Source organism: Myotis brandtii, unplaced genomic scaffold (genome assembly GCF_000412655.1).
Source record: "Myotis brandtii unplaced genomic scaffold, ASM41265v1 scaffold1038, whole genome shotgun sequence".
In the NCBI taxonomy this organism is placed as follows: Eukaryota; Metazoa; Chordata; class Mammalia; order Chiroptera; family Vespertilionidae; genus Myotis; species Myotis brandtii.
This window is the reverse complement of record NW_005353490.1, coordinates 584,990-600,628: the sequence shown is the minus strand read 5'-3', so window position 1 is coordinate 600,628 and position 15,639 is coordinate 584,990. Positions and strand designations below refer to the sequence as shown.

Sequence of the window (15,639 nt, the reverse complement as noted above, 5' to 3'; positions counted from 1 at the left end):
TTAATGTTTAACATTTAAAGTGTAAACCTTGTTTAAGTGGAAAAGGAAAATAGAATAAGAAAATAAAAAGAAGGGCAGAGTAGCAGGAAAATTAATTAAATTATAGGGCATAGGAACATGACTTGCAGTGTATTGTTAAACCAATAAGAATAGATACTGCACTTGATCTGAGCCAAAAGGCCGAGAGGTGATCTGTTGTGTATTGTTAAAGGGGCTTTTGCTTAGCCACTGGATTTGCTGAAGCTAATTTGCAAATCATCATCACCTTTGCCTTGTGTTTGATTGAGGTAGATATTAGGGAGAGTCTCAATGTATCAAATTGTCTTTAAACATGGACATTTTGGAATTATTAGCTCAAACCAATTCTTTTTAGTTAGGGTTGTCCTAAAGTATTGATTAAATAAGTATCTCTAAAACATCAGGATCACATAACATTTATCTAAGTTTTTTATTTTTATTTTTATTTTTTTTAGGTTTCTATATAACTCATTAAAAACGTTTAGTGAGCCCTGGCCAGTTTGGCTCAGTGGATGGAGTGTCGGCCTGCAGACTGAAGGGTCCCAGGTTCCATTCTGGTCAAGGGCACATGCCCAGATTGTGGGCTCGATCCCCAGTAGGGAGTGTGCAGGAGGCAGCCGATCAATGATTCTCTCTCATCATTGATGTTTCTATCTCTCCCTCTCCTTTCCTCTCTGAAATCAATAAAAATATATATTTTTTAAAAGTTTAGTGAGCTTATAACTAATTATAATAAGTTCTTAGAATAACACATTTCTAATCCTATATAATAAAAGACTAATATGCAAATTGACCGGACAGTGGAACGACCAGTTGCTATGATGCACACTGACCACAAGGGGGCAGACACTCAATGCTGGAGCTGCCCCCTGGTGATCAGTGCACTCCCACAGAGGGAGTGCCGCTCAGCCAGAAGCTGGGCTCATGGCTGGCTAGTGCAGCGGCGGTGGCGAGAGCGGGCCTAAGCTGGCAGGCGGACATCCCCCAAGGTCTACTGGACTGTGAGAGGGTGCAGGCTGGGCTAAAGGACGTGCCCCCCGCTCCCCCCCATGCACGAGTTTCGTGGACTGGGCCTCTAGTTTTCTATATAATCTTCTAACACATGCAAATATTTTTCATTGAAACCTGCTTTATGATCAATCTATAAAGAGATTTAAAGGGAATAAAAATAAAATTATTGTCTAACTTATGGCCCTTATAGTAGAATCATATAACTTTTAAAACATTTTATTACAGAAATTTTCAACAGAAAAGAAAGAATAGCAATAGAATGTAACCTCGCATACTTGTCATCTAGCTTCAACAATTAACAACCTCTAGACAATCTTTATCATCTGTCTACACCCTCAGCACCTTTTTTTTGAGCATTTTTGAAACAAATTGAAGATATTATATTTTTTTACTTAAAATACCTTAATTATATGTAGAACTTTTCTTGTTCATTTAAAGCTACTTATTGAGTCCCTTGTATTTTTACTAACATTGAATGGTTTCAATTAATCAGAACAAGCCCTGCATTACAATAGAATCTTCTGTGTAAAGTATCTAGCACAATAATAAGCACAGAGCAGGTCCTTTCTCTCCCATTCTGCAAGGGCTTTAACTTTTAAAATTTCACCATAATTCCTTAATATCATAAAACATTGAATCAATGCTCAAACTTTCATTGACTTTCTCATAATTTCTTTTTATAGTTTAAATTAGGATTCACATAGAGTCTACATATCAATCAGTTAACTTATTTTTTGAAGGAGGTTACATCTTTTTTAAAAAAACGTTTTATGAATTTCAGAGAGGAAGGGAGATGGAGAGAGAGAGAGAAACCTCAGTAATGAGAGAGAATCATCAATTGACTGCCTCCTGCATGCCCTTTACTGGGTATTGAGCTCGAAACGTGGGCATGTGCTGTGACCGGGAAAGGAACCGTGACCTCCTGGTTCAATGCTCAACCACTGAGCCACATAACTGGGCTAGTTATCTTTTTTTTTTTTTTTAAGATTCTTAATTTACAAACTCATCTTCATCTCTTTTTGTTTTGTCTGCTTAAACCTTGCTAATTATTTGTTGAAGAAACTAGATTGTTTGTCCCTTAGGATTTCCCATATAGTATAGTTTAATATGTTCCTCTGTGTCCTGTATTTCTTATAAATTTATAGAGCTAGAGCTTGATCAGAATGTCTGGTGGTCTTTCTTTTTGTGATATTAGCAACCTTTGGTCATTGTCTAGATTTGTGATTTATTCTTTGTCATTTATCATAGATATTTAAATTCATGACTTTAAAGATGTGTTTTCTATGTTTAGACATTTAAATGTGGTTAGATTTTTTTAAAAAACATATGAGCTACATGGGTTTTTTATTTTTATTTTTCAGAAATGCTTACATATTGATCCAGACAAAAGGCCCTTCTGTGCTGAGCTCCTGCACCACAATTTCTTTTGTATGGATGGATTTGCTGAACGGTATGGTACTGGCTCATGTTTTCCCGGTCACCCCAGCCTAGAGTTGAAATAAGGTCTTCATAATAGTAACAGACAGTATTTCTCTAGCCAGCTACTTTGATAAGATCTCATATATTTACCGCCCTACCTCCCTTCATCCTTAGCAGCCAAGGAATTTGTAGGAGTGGTCCCCTGTATTCACTAACTGAGGGCTCTTGGTTTTCACAAAGCAGTCACTTCCTGCTTTTATTCCTGTCTTCCTGTGGTGACATGCACCACTCAGGTCACTGATTTCTATGTTGCTACCAGTTGTACGATGCCATCGTCTTGGGTGCTGATGCATTTGCAAAGGTGCCATTTCCTGTTGTTGCCAAACTCATACCACACCCAGTCCTGTGACCCTGCTGACACTGCTGATGTGCTGGAGACTTTGGTGTGCCAAACACGTGGGTGCCAGAGCTGTTGGCATGTTCTCTTGTGCTGTTTGAGCTACTGGCATTAGTATAGCTGAGAAAGCAAAAATATAGTGAGATGAGTGGCAATGACATTGCTTTATATTTTTACAAGTCTAGTTAATATCTAGCTTACTAAAAGATACCTGGGTTCTCATATTTGCTTCTAATTTCAGTAGTTGTGATATGTTGTGTTGTTTGAAATATATGAAGAAACCCTGACCTCATACAAATATGTTGTTGGGAAATGGAAGAATATTTTACTAGCTTTTAAAGATAATTGTGTGCATTCTTCTTTGATCCCATACCAAAAACTTTGATGCTATACTAACACTGACAGTGGTAGTTCTTAAATGTTGGTTGTGGAATCTGAAACCACATCAATGAGCTTTTTTTTTTTTTACCCAGTTACATTAAAATTTCACACTTTGAATAGGTCCTTTACCCATGTATATTTTTATAATAACATACATTAGTCATTTGGAGAATATTGTTTTGCTGTTATACAGATCTTTAAAATGTTGACCTATTTCATTATGCCACATTCAAAAAGCCACATTCTATCTCATCAGAAAAGTCTTTAAATATTGGGAATTTCCTCAGCTCACAGTAGTGGATATAAATTTAACAGAATTCTAATTTTGCATAAAATTTTGAATTTTATTGACACAAATACCAGTTGTTTTCCTTGAAGTGACAAGCTCCTTCATTCACTTTTTAAAAGGGAATGTATGCTAAATACCCCTCTGAATAACAATAGCTCTTCTGTCAGTCTTTTTTTCAAGTAAAACTGTTCCAAGAAACAGGTGGCTAGTTTAGTTTGTATCGCAAACAATCACTCAGTGCTCTCCTTAAGATAACCACTGTGCTTCAGTTTGCAGCAGAAGTGCTTTTTGCATATTCCCATATTGTCACACAGAATATGAAAAAGACATATGTTCAAGGATTTAGATTTAATAAAATTAATACTTTTTTACTGCTTTATCAGGGACACCCTTAAATACAACTCTCTCTCTCTCTCTCTCTCTTTCTCTCTTTGTCTTGTTTAACTGAGAATGTGTGGCTATGAAGAATACAGTGACTGTTAGTGCAGTTCGGTACCACTGTTGCTTTCATCAGCGCAAATGTTAACAGGATGAAAAGGAAGTCATCTTCGTCTTAAGAATAGCTTTGGCCTTTTGAACCTCCTGAAAGGTTCTTAGTGATTCCCAGGGGTATACAAACTACCTTTTGAGAACTGCTAATGTAGGCCATAATTTTTCTCATTTTCAATAACACAATCTAGTTTAATACTCAATTTTTAAAAATAGATATCTTGAAAACCATTTTTCCCCCTTGATATCTGTCTCACACAATTTTATTTTGTTGACAAATGTATTTTTATGTAGGTTCTCTCAGGAACTACAGTTAAAAATACAGAAAGATGCCAGAAATATTTCTTTATCTAAAAAATCCCAAAACAGAAAGAAGGAGAAGGAAAAAGATGACGTTTTAGGTGAGGAGAGAAACACACTTGTGGTACAGGTAAGTGTCCATGTTTTGATGTCTATTAAATTTAATGTATAACAAATTTAAAAATTAATGTATATTAAATTTATTATGTTGGAGGGTGAAAAAAATGGAGGTTAAAATATTTTCTGATGGGGAATAAGTTAACTTTTAGCTTCTTTATAAAAATGTATCTTTTCTATAGACATTACCTGTTTTAAAAAATCTTAACGTATCATGTGGTGAGTGCCTACTGTGTACCAGACTGTGCAGGAAATCATACAAGAACATATAGACACAGGTGAATATCCACATACCAATACATAGACACAAACACACATGCACACCATTTTTTCCCCTTAAATGATGGAAGAGAAAATATCATTGTTAGAATTTTATATAAAGTAGAGCATTTTAAAATTGAGATTTAGGTATTGAATTTACTTGAAGTTTACTTTTCCTGGTATGTTATCTAAAATTGGTTCTTGGTAAGGTAATTCAAATCCACCACCAACCACTCCTGTTTTCTCACATGAATCAAAAGAAAAGACTTTCAATTTTGTGTTTCCTGACTCTACATATATAAGAACAAAGGTGGGCATGCTTGATTTCTCTTCCACATTTCTTCCCACTGAAATATTTATAAGTTAGATATATGTCTCATGTAAATCTGAGGTGTACAGGGCATGGCAAACATAGGTTTACAGGTGTGAGTATGCGAAACAGAGTTTATTCTTGTATTATTATTTATTAATTACTGTATTATTTTCCATATGAACAACTGTAAACCTACTTTTGCCCCACCCTGTATACATCAGAGCTAGTGTAAATTGCATTTCTATTCAAAATAAATGTCTGACCGAGAATCTTGGGTTTAATTTTAATTCCATAGGTAGATAAAAAATACAGGGGCACAAAAAGGTGCTGTCTGTGGAATTCTGGTTTAGTTGACAAGTACTTTATAGGTAGAGGTGATTTTTCATTATCCTCAGATCATTAATGTTATTAACATTTTTATTATTCCTCAGGATTCCAATGCTGATCCCAAAATTAAGGATTCTAGAGTATTAAAGATAAAAGGGTCAAAAATTGATGGTGAAAAAGTTGAAAAAACCAGTCGAGCTTCAAATGTCAGCTGTCTCCATGACAACGGGACTAGCCACATCAAAACAGTGCCTTCAACAAGCCTCAGAGACTGCAGCAATGGCAGTGTGGACCACACAAGGAATCCAGGCATGGCTATTCCTCCACTTACACACAATCTTTCTGCAGTAGCTCCTGGTATTAATTCTGGAATGGGGACTATCCCAGGAGTTCAGAGTTACAGGTATGAATTAAGAAAATAAGAACAAAAGGTTGTTTAAGGATATATTTGCAAATTTGTAAGTGATTGTCAATTCAGCCCCATTGTGTTACTCTCAGGCTTTTGGATACTGTTCATTCTTGTCAGGTTGCTGTTTCAAAAGACTTTTTGGTCTATATAATGAAGATTATTAGCATTTGGTCAAAAAATTAACCTGAGTCCTAAGAAAGTAGGGTTGTACTGTTTAAGGTGAAGAGAATCTACAGCTATTTATTCTAATAGCATGAAAGGAGGTTGTCATAACAAAAGAGATAATTGATTTTCAAGGTTGTTTCTGCATTGTATGGCTACAGGCATTTAATGATACAAAGAAGCTCCTTTTGGGAATTTTGCTTAAAGGAAGGTAATCTGGTTGGAGTTGGGGACTGGGTAGGAGGGATGAGTGTAGGACAGAATGTTTTACAGGATCTGTGCACATAGTGTTTTTAAGAATAGGCATTAAATGCTGATTAAACTGCATGTCACTTGGTGCTATGTAATTTGGTTTTGTGCTTGAAAAATAATTACTGTTGGTTCTAACTTAATTTTTTTGTCCTTGTTGTTACAGAGTGGATGAGAAGACCAAGAAGTATTGTATTCCATTTGTTAAACCAAATCAACAGACTCCATCAGGCATTTATAATATTAACATGACCAAACCAGTAAGTGATCGGTTCTCAGCGGTAGAAGAACAAGCTAAGTAATTTCTAGACTTTTATTAATATTAAATATAATGGTGAAGAACTGAGATTTTTATTTGGGGACAAATCATAAAATGGAAGCTTAATTATGCATATATCTTCCCAGCCTGCCATAATCATAAATGTGAAAGACTTAAAGTTTAAGTAAGTTTTAGAAAGTAATATCAATCTGGAACTTAAAATGTAAGATTTTATTAAAATGATATCTGTTTTAATTCTTTAGGCAACAGTAAATTTTCTTAACCTAATGCTTGGTGATCAGTTTTTTTTTTTGTTTTTGTTTTTTTTTAGAGTAGAGAAGATAAATGGTCTTATCCACACTAGGTTTTTGGTAAAAGTATTCTGTTTCTTCATTTAACAAATATTTATTGATTACCTATCTATATATATTAAAAGCCAGTGACTGGAATGCCATAACAATTGGAACCACCAGTCGCTACGACGCCCACTGCGGCCAGTGAACCGGCCTGATTGGGGGAGTGGGTCTGGCTGGCCAACCTCCCTCGGCCCCTTCCCCTCAGCCAGCTCAACCTGTGATCACCCCTCCTATCCCAATAGGGGGTGGGGCTGGCTGCCAACCTCCTACAGCCCCTCCCCCAACCTGGCCCCACCCCAGATCGGTCCCCCTACCCCGATCAGGGGCAGGGCCAGCTGGCCAACCACCTGTGGCCCCTCTCCCCAGCCAGATCTGCCTCCCAGTCGCCCCCCCCCCCACACCAATTGGGGGTGGGGCTGACTGGCCAATCTCTCACGACCCCTCCCCTGGCTGCTGACCCCTGATCAGCCCCCCACTGCATTTGGGGGCTGGGCCAGCCAGCCCACCGCCCACAGCCTCTTCCCATGGCTGGCCTTACCCCCAGTAGGCCCCCCCCCACCCCAATCAGGGGGTGGGACCACTGGCCAATCACCCACAGCCCTTCCCCCAAGCTGGCTTAGCCCTGATCAGGCCCCAATCGGGGTGGGCCAGCCAGCCAACCTCCTGCCATCTCCTCCTCCCAATAGGCCCAGCCCTGATCCACCCCAATTGGGGCTGGGCCAGCGGGACCCCACCTGTGCACTACTGGGTAGGAGGGATGAGTGTAGGACAGAATGTTTTACAGGATCTGTGCACATAGTGTTTTTAAGAATAGGCATTAAATGCTGATTAAACTGCATGTCACTTGGTGCTATGTAATTTGGTTTTGTGCTTGAAAAATAATTACTGTTGGTTCTAACTTAATTTTTTTGTCCTTGTTACAGAGTGGATGAGAAGACCAAGAAGTATTGTATTCCATTTGTTAAACCAAATCAACAGACTCCATCAGGCATTTATAATATTAACATGACCAAACCAGTAAGTGATCGGTTCTCAGCGGTAGAAGAACAAGCTAAGTAATTTCTAGACTTTTATTAATATTAAATATAATGGTGAAGAACTGAGATTTTTATTTGGGGACAAATCATAAAATGGAAGCTTAATTATGCATATATCTTCCCAGCCTGCCATAATCATAAATGTGAAAGACTTAAAGTTTAAGTAAGTTTTAGAAAGTAATATCAATCTGGAACTTAAAATGTAAGATTTTATTAAAATGATATCTGTTTTAATTCTTTAGGCAACAGTAAATTTTCTTAACCTAATGCTTGGTGATCAGTTTTTTTTTTTGTTTTTGTTTTTTTTTAGAGTAGAGAAGATAAATGGTCTTATCCACACTAGGTTTTTGGTAAAAGTATTCTGTTTCTTCATTTAACAAATATTTATTGATTACCTATCTATATATATTAAAAGCCAGTGACTGGAATGCCATAACAATTGGAACCACCAGTCGCTACGACGCCCACTGCGGCCAGTGAACCGGCCTGATTGGGGGAGTGGGTCTGGCTGGCCAACCTCCCTCGGCCCCTTCCCCTCAGCCAGCTCAACCTGTGATCACCCCTCCTATCCCAATAGGGGGTGGGGCTGGCTGCCAACCTCCTACAGCCCCTCCCCCAACCTGGCCCCACCCCAGATCGGTCCCCCTACCCCCCATCCCTCTGTCCCATTCACAGCTACTCTCATTCTTGATCCATCTATTCCAACCACACTGATTTCCTTGTTATTCCTGCAACATGGTCAGACGTGCTCCAACATTTAGGCTTTTGCACTTGCTTCTTCCTCTACTTTGGAACATTCTCCAGATAATCCAAAACACTTGCCTTTTCTCTTCCCTGGCTTAAATGAAACCTTATTATGAGGTCTTCCCTAATATGATAACTCATTTTGCCTCCCATTACTTTCTATCCTCCCACCTTGCTTAATTTTTTTTGCAGTATATATATTTGATACCTTCTACATTCTTTTATTTATATATTGTCTGTCACCCTCTCTAAGATGTAAGCTTCCAAGGCAGGGATTTGTGCTTTGTTTCCTCACTGCTCTCACTCACACCTAGAACAGTGTCTAGCAAATTGAAACTGCTTAAGAAATGCAAATGAATTCTGCTAGGGAAAGGGAGGTATGGACATATTCCCCAAAAAAGTATTTTTCTCACAAATTTTCCTTCTCTATTTCTTTCATTATCCTCAGTGCTGAAAATTATAGCCTTTCTTGTTCATCTCTCATGATTTAGACATTATATTTGCTTGTTTTTAAGTTTTGCTTAGACTACAATATCTGTACCTATCGTGCTTTCCTTTTGACATAGTTTACCTTTTGATTTCTCTGTGGATATTTTGTGTTTTACATTCCCAGTCTGCTTTGAAGATTCTTTTGCTTAGCTAGGCTTTTCCAAATAGCTGGCTCAATACCATTTTTCTGGAATTGATATCAGCCTTCTTTCAGGCATTGCATAACCATCACTGGCTAGTAATTTTAGATCTTATTTCTGTTTATCCTTCTTTAGAACAGGCAATTAAAAAAGGAGGTAAAGATTAGTTGGGGGAAGATCCACTGGAAAATTAATGGAAGCAGAGCTAAGCCTAAACTTTCTTCAATTCTAGGTTGAAGATCAATAATAAATATATTATTATAAACATCTCATGTATTTTACTTGCCACTGTTTGAATATGTAAATCTGGTAGTTTGGATTTATTTATTTATTTATTTTTGCATTTGCGGATAATTTTTTTGAACTAATTATTTTATTTTGTAGCTGACTTGAGCCAAGAGCCTTAGCGCTTATTCTATTAAAAGAACAAACAGAAACATCCAAAAGAAAGAAACTCAAACTCTCACTCCAGGACTTGTGAAGAATTTGTGGGAGGCAGAGTGGCATAATTCAGAGAATATTAAATTTGAGACATCAAGGAACCTCAATGACAGCTTGACACTGTCATTATATGTGTTTGTGTATATATTTCATTATACATACAAACATATGTAAAAACACATATATGATTTCATTATATATAGGTGTTTTTTTTAAAGAAAATCACACACTCTATATATTTATTACCTGTTCTGAAAATGTAAAAAAGAATACAGACTTTCTGTCATTCTCAAATGAAACGGAAAAATGTCAAATCCATAAAGGTACGGAGTTGAAGTGCTCCTACTATTCTTCATTTTATTATTTTCTCAGACTTTATCAACTATGAAGTAATAATACTAAGATTTGGAAAATAATTGAAGTTGTAATTCTTTACTTAATAAACTGTATAATTAGGAGATAGTATCATATGCTAACTCTGAGGAGCAGGACAAGGACAAATGTTTTTAAAACGAGCACCGAGATTATATTGGGAAAGCAAAAAACAACCTAGGACATGTGATATACCTGGCCAGATAAACTGCTCAGAATTAAGCAACTATATGCTGAGAAGCTCAGCAAGTGTCCTAAGGCCTGACCTTGCTGGCCTGATGCCCATCTGCTAACCTTTTACTGATTGCCCGGACTTACCTGAAGGCTGAGAGAGGGAGAAGGAGAAACTCATATCAACCAGTAATCCACTTGTTAGCAGTTTTAACACATTTACTGAGGAAGAGGTTTGAAATAACTAGGTGAAATTGTTTTGTGTGTGTTACTTATGTTTTTCAAATATTGTATTATTCCAGATCTTCAAATCCATACATTTTAGGCTATGACTATAGTAGTTAGACAAGGGGCAAGCCCAGTTTACCTGGAAGCTAATTCATTTGTGTTAATCATTCTGATGATATTAGATCACTAGTGAAAAGAGCCTCCTTCAGGCAAATAAGAAAAGAAGAGAATACGCAAAGACAGATGTGCATTTGCCTGAATTAAACTACAATCATCTCCCTGAACTGAGAGCCTTGGAAGGCATAGGTATGTTTGCAATGCTTTTACCTTGTCAGCCCTTTTGTTTGCATTGTTTAAAATGCATGTTAGGTGAACACAATATCAAAAACTCATACATGTATGTTAAATGAACAGAATATCAAAAACTCATACATGTATGTTAAATGAACAGAATATAAAAAACTCATAGTAATTTTACATTTTTATATATGCAAATATGTTCAGACTTATGTACAATAAGTAATACATACAAAGGGACAGATACAGAATGTGAAAAACTAACAAAAATGTCTATTTTTTTCACTGTGCTTTATGGTTATTTTTGTGCAGCTCGAAATTCCAGGCTAATGAGGAAAGAGAACAAAAACCTTTCAGAATCTCAAATTCCTTCTCTGGCCGCTATTGACTTGCATGCCTCCAGTGTTACACTGCATCAGGTACAGAAATACTCTGTAGGTTGTGTGGAGCTCCGGTTTCTCTCATATTTCCTGTTCAAGTTTCTTAGGGAGAGTTTGCTCTTAAGGATTGGGAAGGTTTATTGGTGAGACCTATAAAATTTTGCTTGTTAAATTGTATATATTGGTTCATTGAACTTAGTACCTCTATGACATATCCTATATAATAAAACCCTAATATGCAAATCAACAGAACAGCCGAACACCAGTGGCTATGATTTTTTTTTCCCCCCCCCCGCCCCACACACACACCGCAGAGGGAAGTGACTAGCAGTGGTGATCAGGGGGCGGGGCCGGCCGGAGGGTGCCAGCAGGGGCCTCCCTCCCCTCCCCCTGATCACCCTACTTGCTAGTTGCCCCACAGATGGCCCTGATCGCTGGCCAGGCCTAGGGACCCTACCCTATATATTGGGAACAGTCTCTTAGATTTAAAAATTAAAACCTGTCAAGGCTACTCTAACACTGAAAAAACAGGATGATACAGCGATGACATGCATCGACTCTGGCTTGCACATTTTGTGGTCAGCCCTGATTCTGACACTTATAACTGTGTGACAAAGCCAATTACTTAACTTCTCTCTGCTTCAGTTTTTCCACCCATAAGATGGGGAAAATGGTACTACTGCCTCAGAAGGATCATGTTATGTACTACTTTTTATAATCAGGGGAAACAAATGAAATGTAGCTGCCCATACAACAGCAACATGCCTTTCACCTGTATGAAAAGTATGGTCACTGGTGCATGCAGTGTCCCAGACTGTGAGAGGGATGTCTGACTGCTGGTTTAAGCCCGACAACCCCTGAGGGGTGTCAGATTGTGAGAGAGCACAGGCCTGCCCCCCGTCCCTGCACTCAATTTCATCAATTTCATGCACCAGGCCTCTAGTATGTTTATATTAACATTTCGCAGCTTACAGTAATCAATGTTTTATGATTAAACGTGTGTGTGTGTGTGTGTGTGTGTGTAGCCTAGTTATGGCTTTTATATAACTACAGGTTTTGTTGTAGCTTATAGTATTTCACTGCATTAGCACCAAAATTATAATCTATCTTTCAAAGTGTAAAACTCTGAAACTGTTTTTATTCTTTTAAAATGTATTGTCTGACACTTTTCCCCAAGATGATCCACTTTATCCATGTTAAAGATTTGTTATTACTACAGTCATCTTTTTCTATAATTTCTCTTAGCTCTTAAGACTATTTATGTTTCTGCTACTTTTATATGAAATCATATCAGTCATATCGCTCATTTTCACATTGAGAAAACCGTCAAATTTTTAAATCCGCTGAGCCAACCATAACTCGCTACAAACTTTGGATATGTATCATTGTACTTCACTTTTACTTTTTCAGATTTCTCACCTTTACCTGATGCTTGGAAACTTTTGTTTTAGAATGAAATTCTCCAGCCTCATTGTTTAAGCATTTCCATTTAATTTAATAGAGAAACTGTATGTTGCTTCTTTATCAATGTGAATACTCTTTTCTCCTTAACTATGTTACTCCTTAAATAATTTTGTAGAGCTCTCTAAACAAGGGGAATAATATTGTTGAGGATAAATTACAGAGGCAGTTACCCAGTGATACTGAGAAAAAGGTTTATTGATTGCTGTTGCTTTGCCTTATCTCTTGCTGACAATTTCTATAGCAACATTATTAAAACTAAACAAATTCCTGTTGTATGAAGATGAATCACTGTCACAGATGTAACATCTGGTAACTATAGAGTCTCAATAAATTCCTTTTATACTTCTAAAGTTAAATTTAATGTGCATTTTAAAGGTGCAGAATTTTTCATTTGCTCTCTGAGAGTGCACTATGGTTCAAAAGCACTTTTCAGGGTTGACATAACCAAATCTAGTTTCAGCCAATGTAAGAAAAGGTTTTTATTTTTGTTTTGAACTAATCTTTTTTTTTTAAATATGTTTAAAAAATATATATATATTAACCAAATCTAGTTTCAGCCAATGTAAGAAAAGGTTTCTATTTTTGTTTTGAACTAATCTTTTTTTTTAAAAATATGTTTTTACTGATTTTAGAGAGAGAGAGGAAGGGAGAGGGGTAGAGAGATAAAAACATTGATGGGAGAGAGAAACACCTATTGGCTGCTTCCTGCACGCCCCCTACTTGGTTTGGAGCCTTCAACCAGGGCATGTGCCTTGACTAGAAATTGCACTGTTTACCTCTTGGTTCAGGGGTTGATGCTCATCCACTCAGCCACGCCGGCCAGGCTGAACTAATTGTTTTATACATTTAAATTGGTTCTGTATTTTTAGTCTCAATTTACTTGCTTAATTTCCAGTTGTATTTAAACTACAATAAAAGGGAAAGTAGATGTAACAAAAATCACAAATTAACAACAAAATAACATGAGCTTATGTATAGAAATCTGAAGGAAAGAGAAACACCAGAAGACTGAAAGCAAAAGACTTTCTGGTAGGCGCTGTGACTTGCCCTGCACTTACTTTATTATTAAGACTACATTGAACTATGTTTCATTTCTGTACATAACACAAAATTTTCACCTTTATAAAAGCCTATTTGTACTTTTTGGAAAAATCTGTAAGATAGATTTTTGTAAGTAAAGTGTTGCATAATCCCTCCTCCCGCCCCCACACACACTTACACATGTTATGTACTTATACACACAACTACATGTTTTGTTTTTTTCCTATAAGCATGGTTTTAGCTTTATCCCACAGATTTTGATATGTTGTAGTTACATTATCATTCAGTCCAAACATTTTTTTATTTCCATGTAATTTCTTTTTTAACCCATGAATTACTTAGAAATGTTTGTTTAATGGTTAGATATTTGGGGTTTCCCTAGATATTTTGTTATTATCAATTTCTAATTTAATTCCATGTGGTAAGAGAATATACTTTGTATGAATTTGATCCTTTTAGAGTCATTGAGATGTGTTTTATAGCCCAGCATATGGTCTATATTGGTAAATTAAACTTGTTCCCTTGAAAATATGTGTATTTCTTAGTTGTTGGATATAATGTTCTATAAATGTGGAATTAAACTAAGGTGGTTGATAGTGTTGTTCAGATCTCCTATGTCCTTATGATTTTTTTGTTGTTCACTTCTATCAGTTACTGAAAGAGTGCTTTCAAAATCTTTTACGATGATTGTGGAATTGTCTATTTTTTCTCTTATATCTGTTTATTTTTGCTTCATGTATTTTAATCTCTTTTTAGTTACATGCACACTTAAATTGTATTGTCTTCCTGATACATGTCCCTTTTATTATTATGAGATGTCTCTCTCTAACTCTCGTAGTACTCTGGGCCTTGAAGTCTATTTTGTCTGAGATCAAAATAGTCACTCCAGCCTACTTATACTTATGTTTCCATGGTATATCTTTTGTCTTTTCATTTACTTTCAACCTACCGGGTTTTTATAAAGTATTCCTTTTGCCAAGAGCATATACGTAGGATCTTTCCTTTGTATCCATTCTGTCAATCCCAATTCTTTTCATTGGAATGTGTGTTAGTTTTCTATTGCCGATAAAAATTACTCCAACTTAAAACAATATCCATTTATTATTCCACAGTTTCCATGGGCCAGGAGCCCGGGCCAAGCTGCTTCTCTCCTTCAGAGTCTCACAGGCCAACATCAAGATGTCAGCAGGGCTGCATTTCTTTCTGGAGGCTCTAGGGGAGAATCCGTTTCCAGGCTCATTCAGGTTGTTGGCGGAATTCAGTTCCATGTCGTGTGGGACCTAAGTCTCCTTGTTGTCCCTGTTTTTTTGCTGGCTGATCCCCGGGGATAGTTCTCGTCTAGAGTCTACCCACATTCCTTGGAACCATGGCTTAGTTCCACCATCTTCAAAGACAGCAACATTAGCTGGATTTTTAAAAATTATTATTATTCTTTGAATCTCTCTTACCCCCTCTTCTGCCTCATCTCTCTGACTCTTCTGCTTTTTTTAAAAAAATATATTTTATTGATTTTTTACAGCGAGGAAGGGAGAGGGATAGAGAGTTAGAAACATTGATGGGAGAGAAACATCGATCAGCTGCCTCCTGCACACTCCCCACTGGGGATGTGCCTGCAACCGAGGTACATGCCCTTGACCGGAATCAAACCCGGGACCCTTCAGTCTGCAGGCCGACGCTCTATCCACTGAGCCAAACCGGTCAGGGCGTGACTCTTCTGCTTTTAAGGATGATGTGATTACATTGGGCCCACCAGGATAATCTCTCTACCTTAGGGTCAGCTGATTAGTAACATCGATTTCATGTGCAAAGTCCCTTCACACAGAAACTGAATTAGTTTGATTGACTAACCAGGGATAGGCATCTTAGGGGGATATCTTTAGAATTGTGACTAGCACTGAATATTTAGGCCATTAACATTTAATGTGATTATTGATACGTTTGGGTCTAGCTCTGTTTTATTTTTTTATTATTTGTTTCTTATTTGTTCCTCTGTTTTCCTTTTCCAGTCTTCTTTCATATTTGAGTATTGTTAGTGTTGACTTTTGGGGGACATCTCTTTGTATTATTTTTTTAGCCGT

General features: G+C 37.1%; 1 protein-coding gene across 4 annotated transcripts in view; it reads left to right on the top strand.

Moving 5' to 3' along the window:
• The window catches only part of CDKL2 (cyclin-dependent kinase-like 2 (CDC2-related kinase)), a 32,778-nt gene that overhangs the window by 12,257 nt on the left and 4,882 nt on the right, over positions 1-15,639 (top strand). The window contains exons 8-14 of one of the 4 annotated variants that reach the window (XM_014537783.1): positions 2,391-2,479; positions 4,299-4,434; positions 5,427-5,725; positions 6,309-6,402; positions 10,562-10,685; positions 10,989-11,095; positions 14,674-14,805. In XM_014537783.1, the coding sequence (XP_014393269.1) occupies positions 2,391-2,479; positions 4,299-4,434; positions 5,427-5,725; positions 6,309-6,402; positions 10,562-10,685; positions 10,989-11,095; positions 14,674-14,805 (981 nt within the window). Of the gene's footprint in view, positions 1-473; positions 528-2,390; positions 2,480-4,298; positions 4,435-5,426; positions 5,726-6,308; positions 6,403-10,561; positions 10,686-10,988; positions 11,096-14,673; positions 14,806-15,639 lie in introns of those variants that run through there. The other 3 variants (XM_005856630.2, XM_014537791.1, XM_014537794.1) reach the window with 3 other exon arrangements.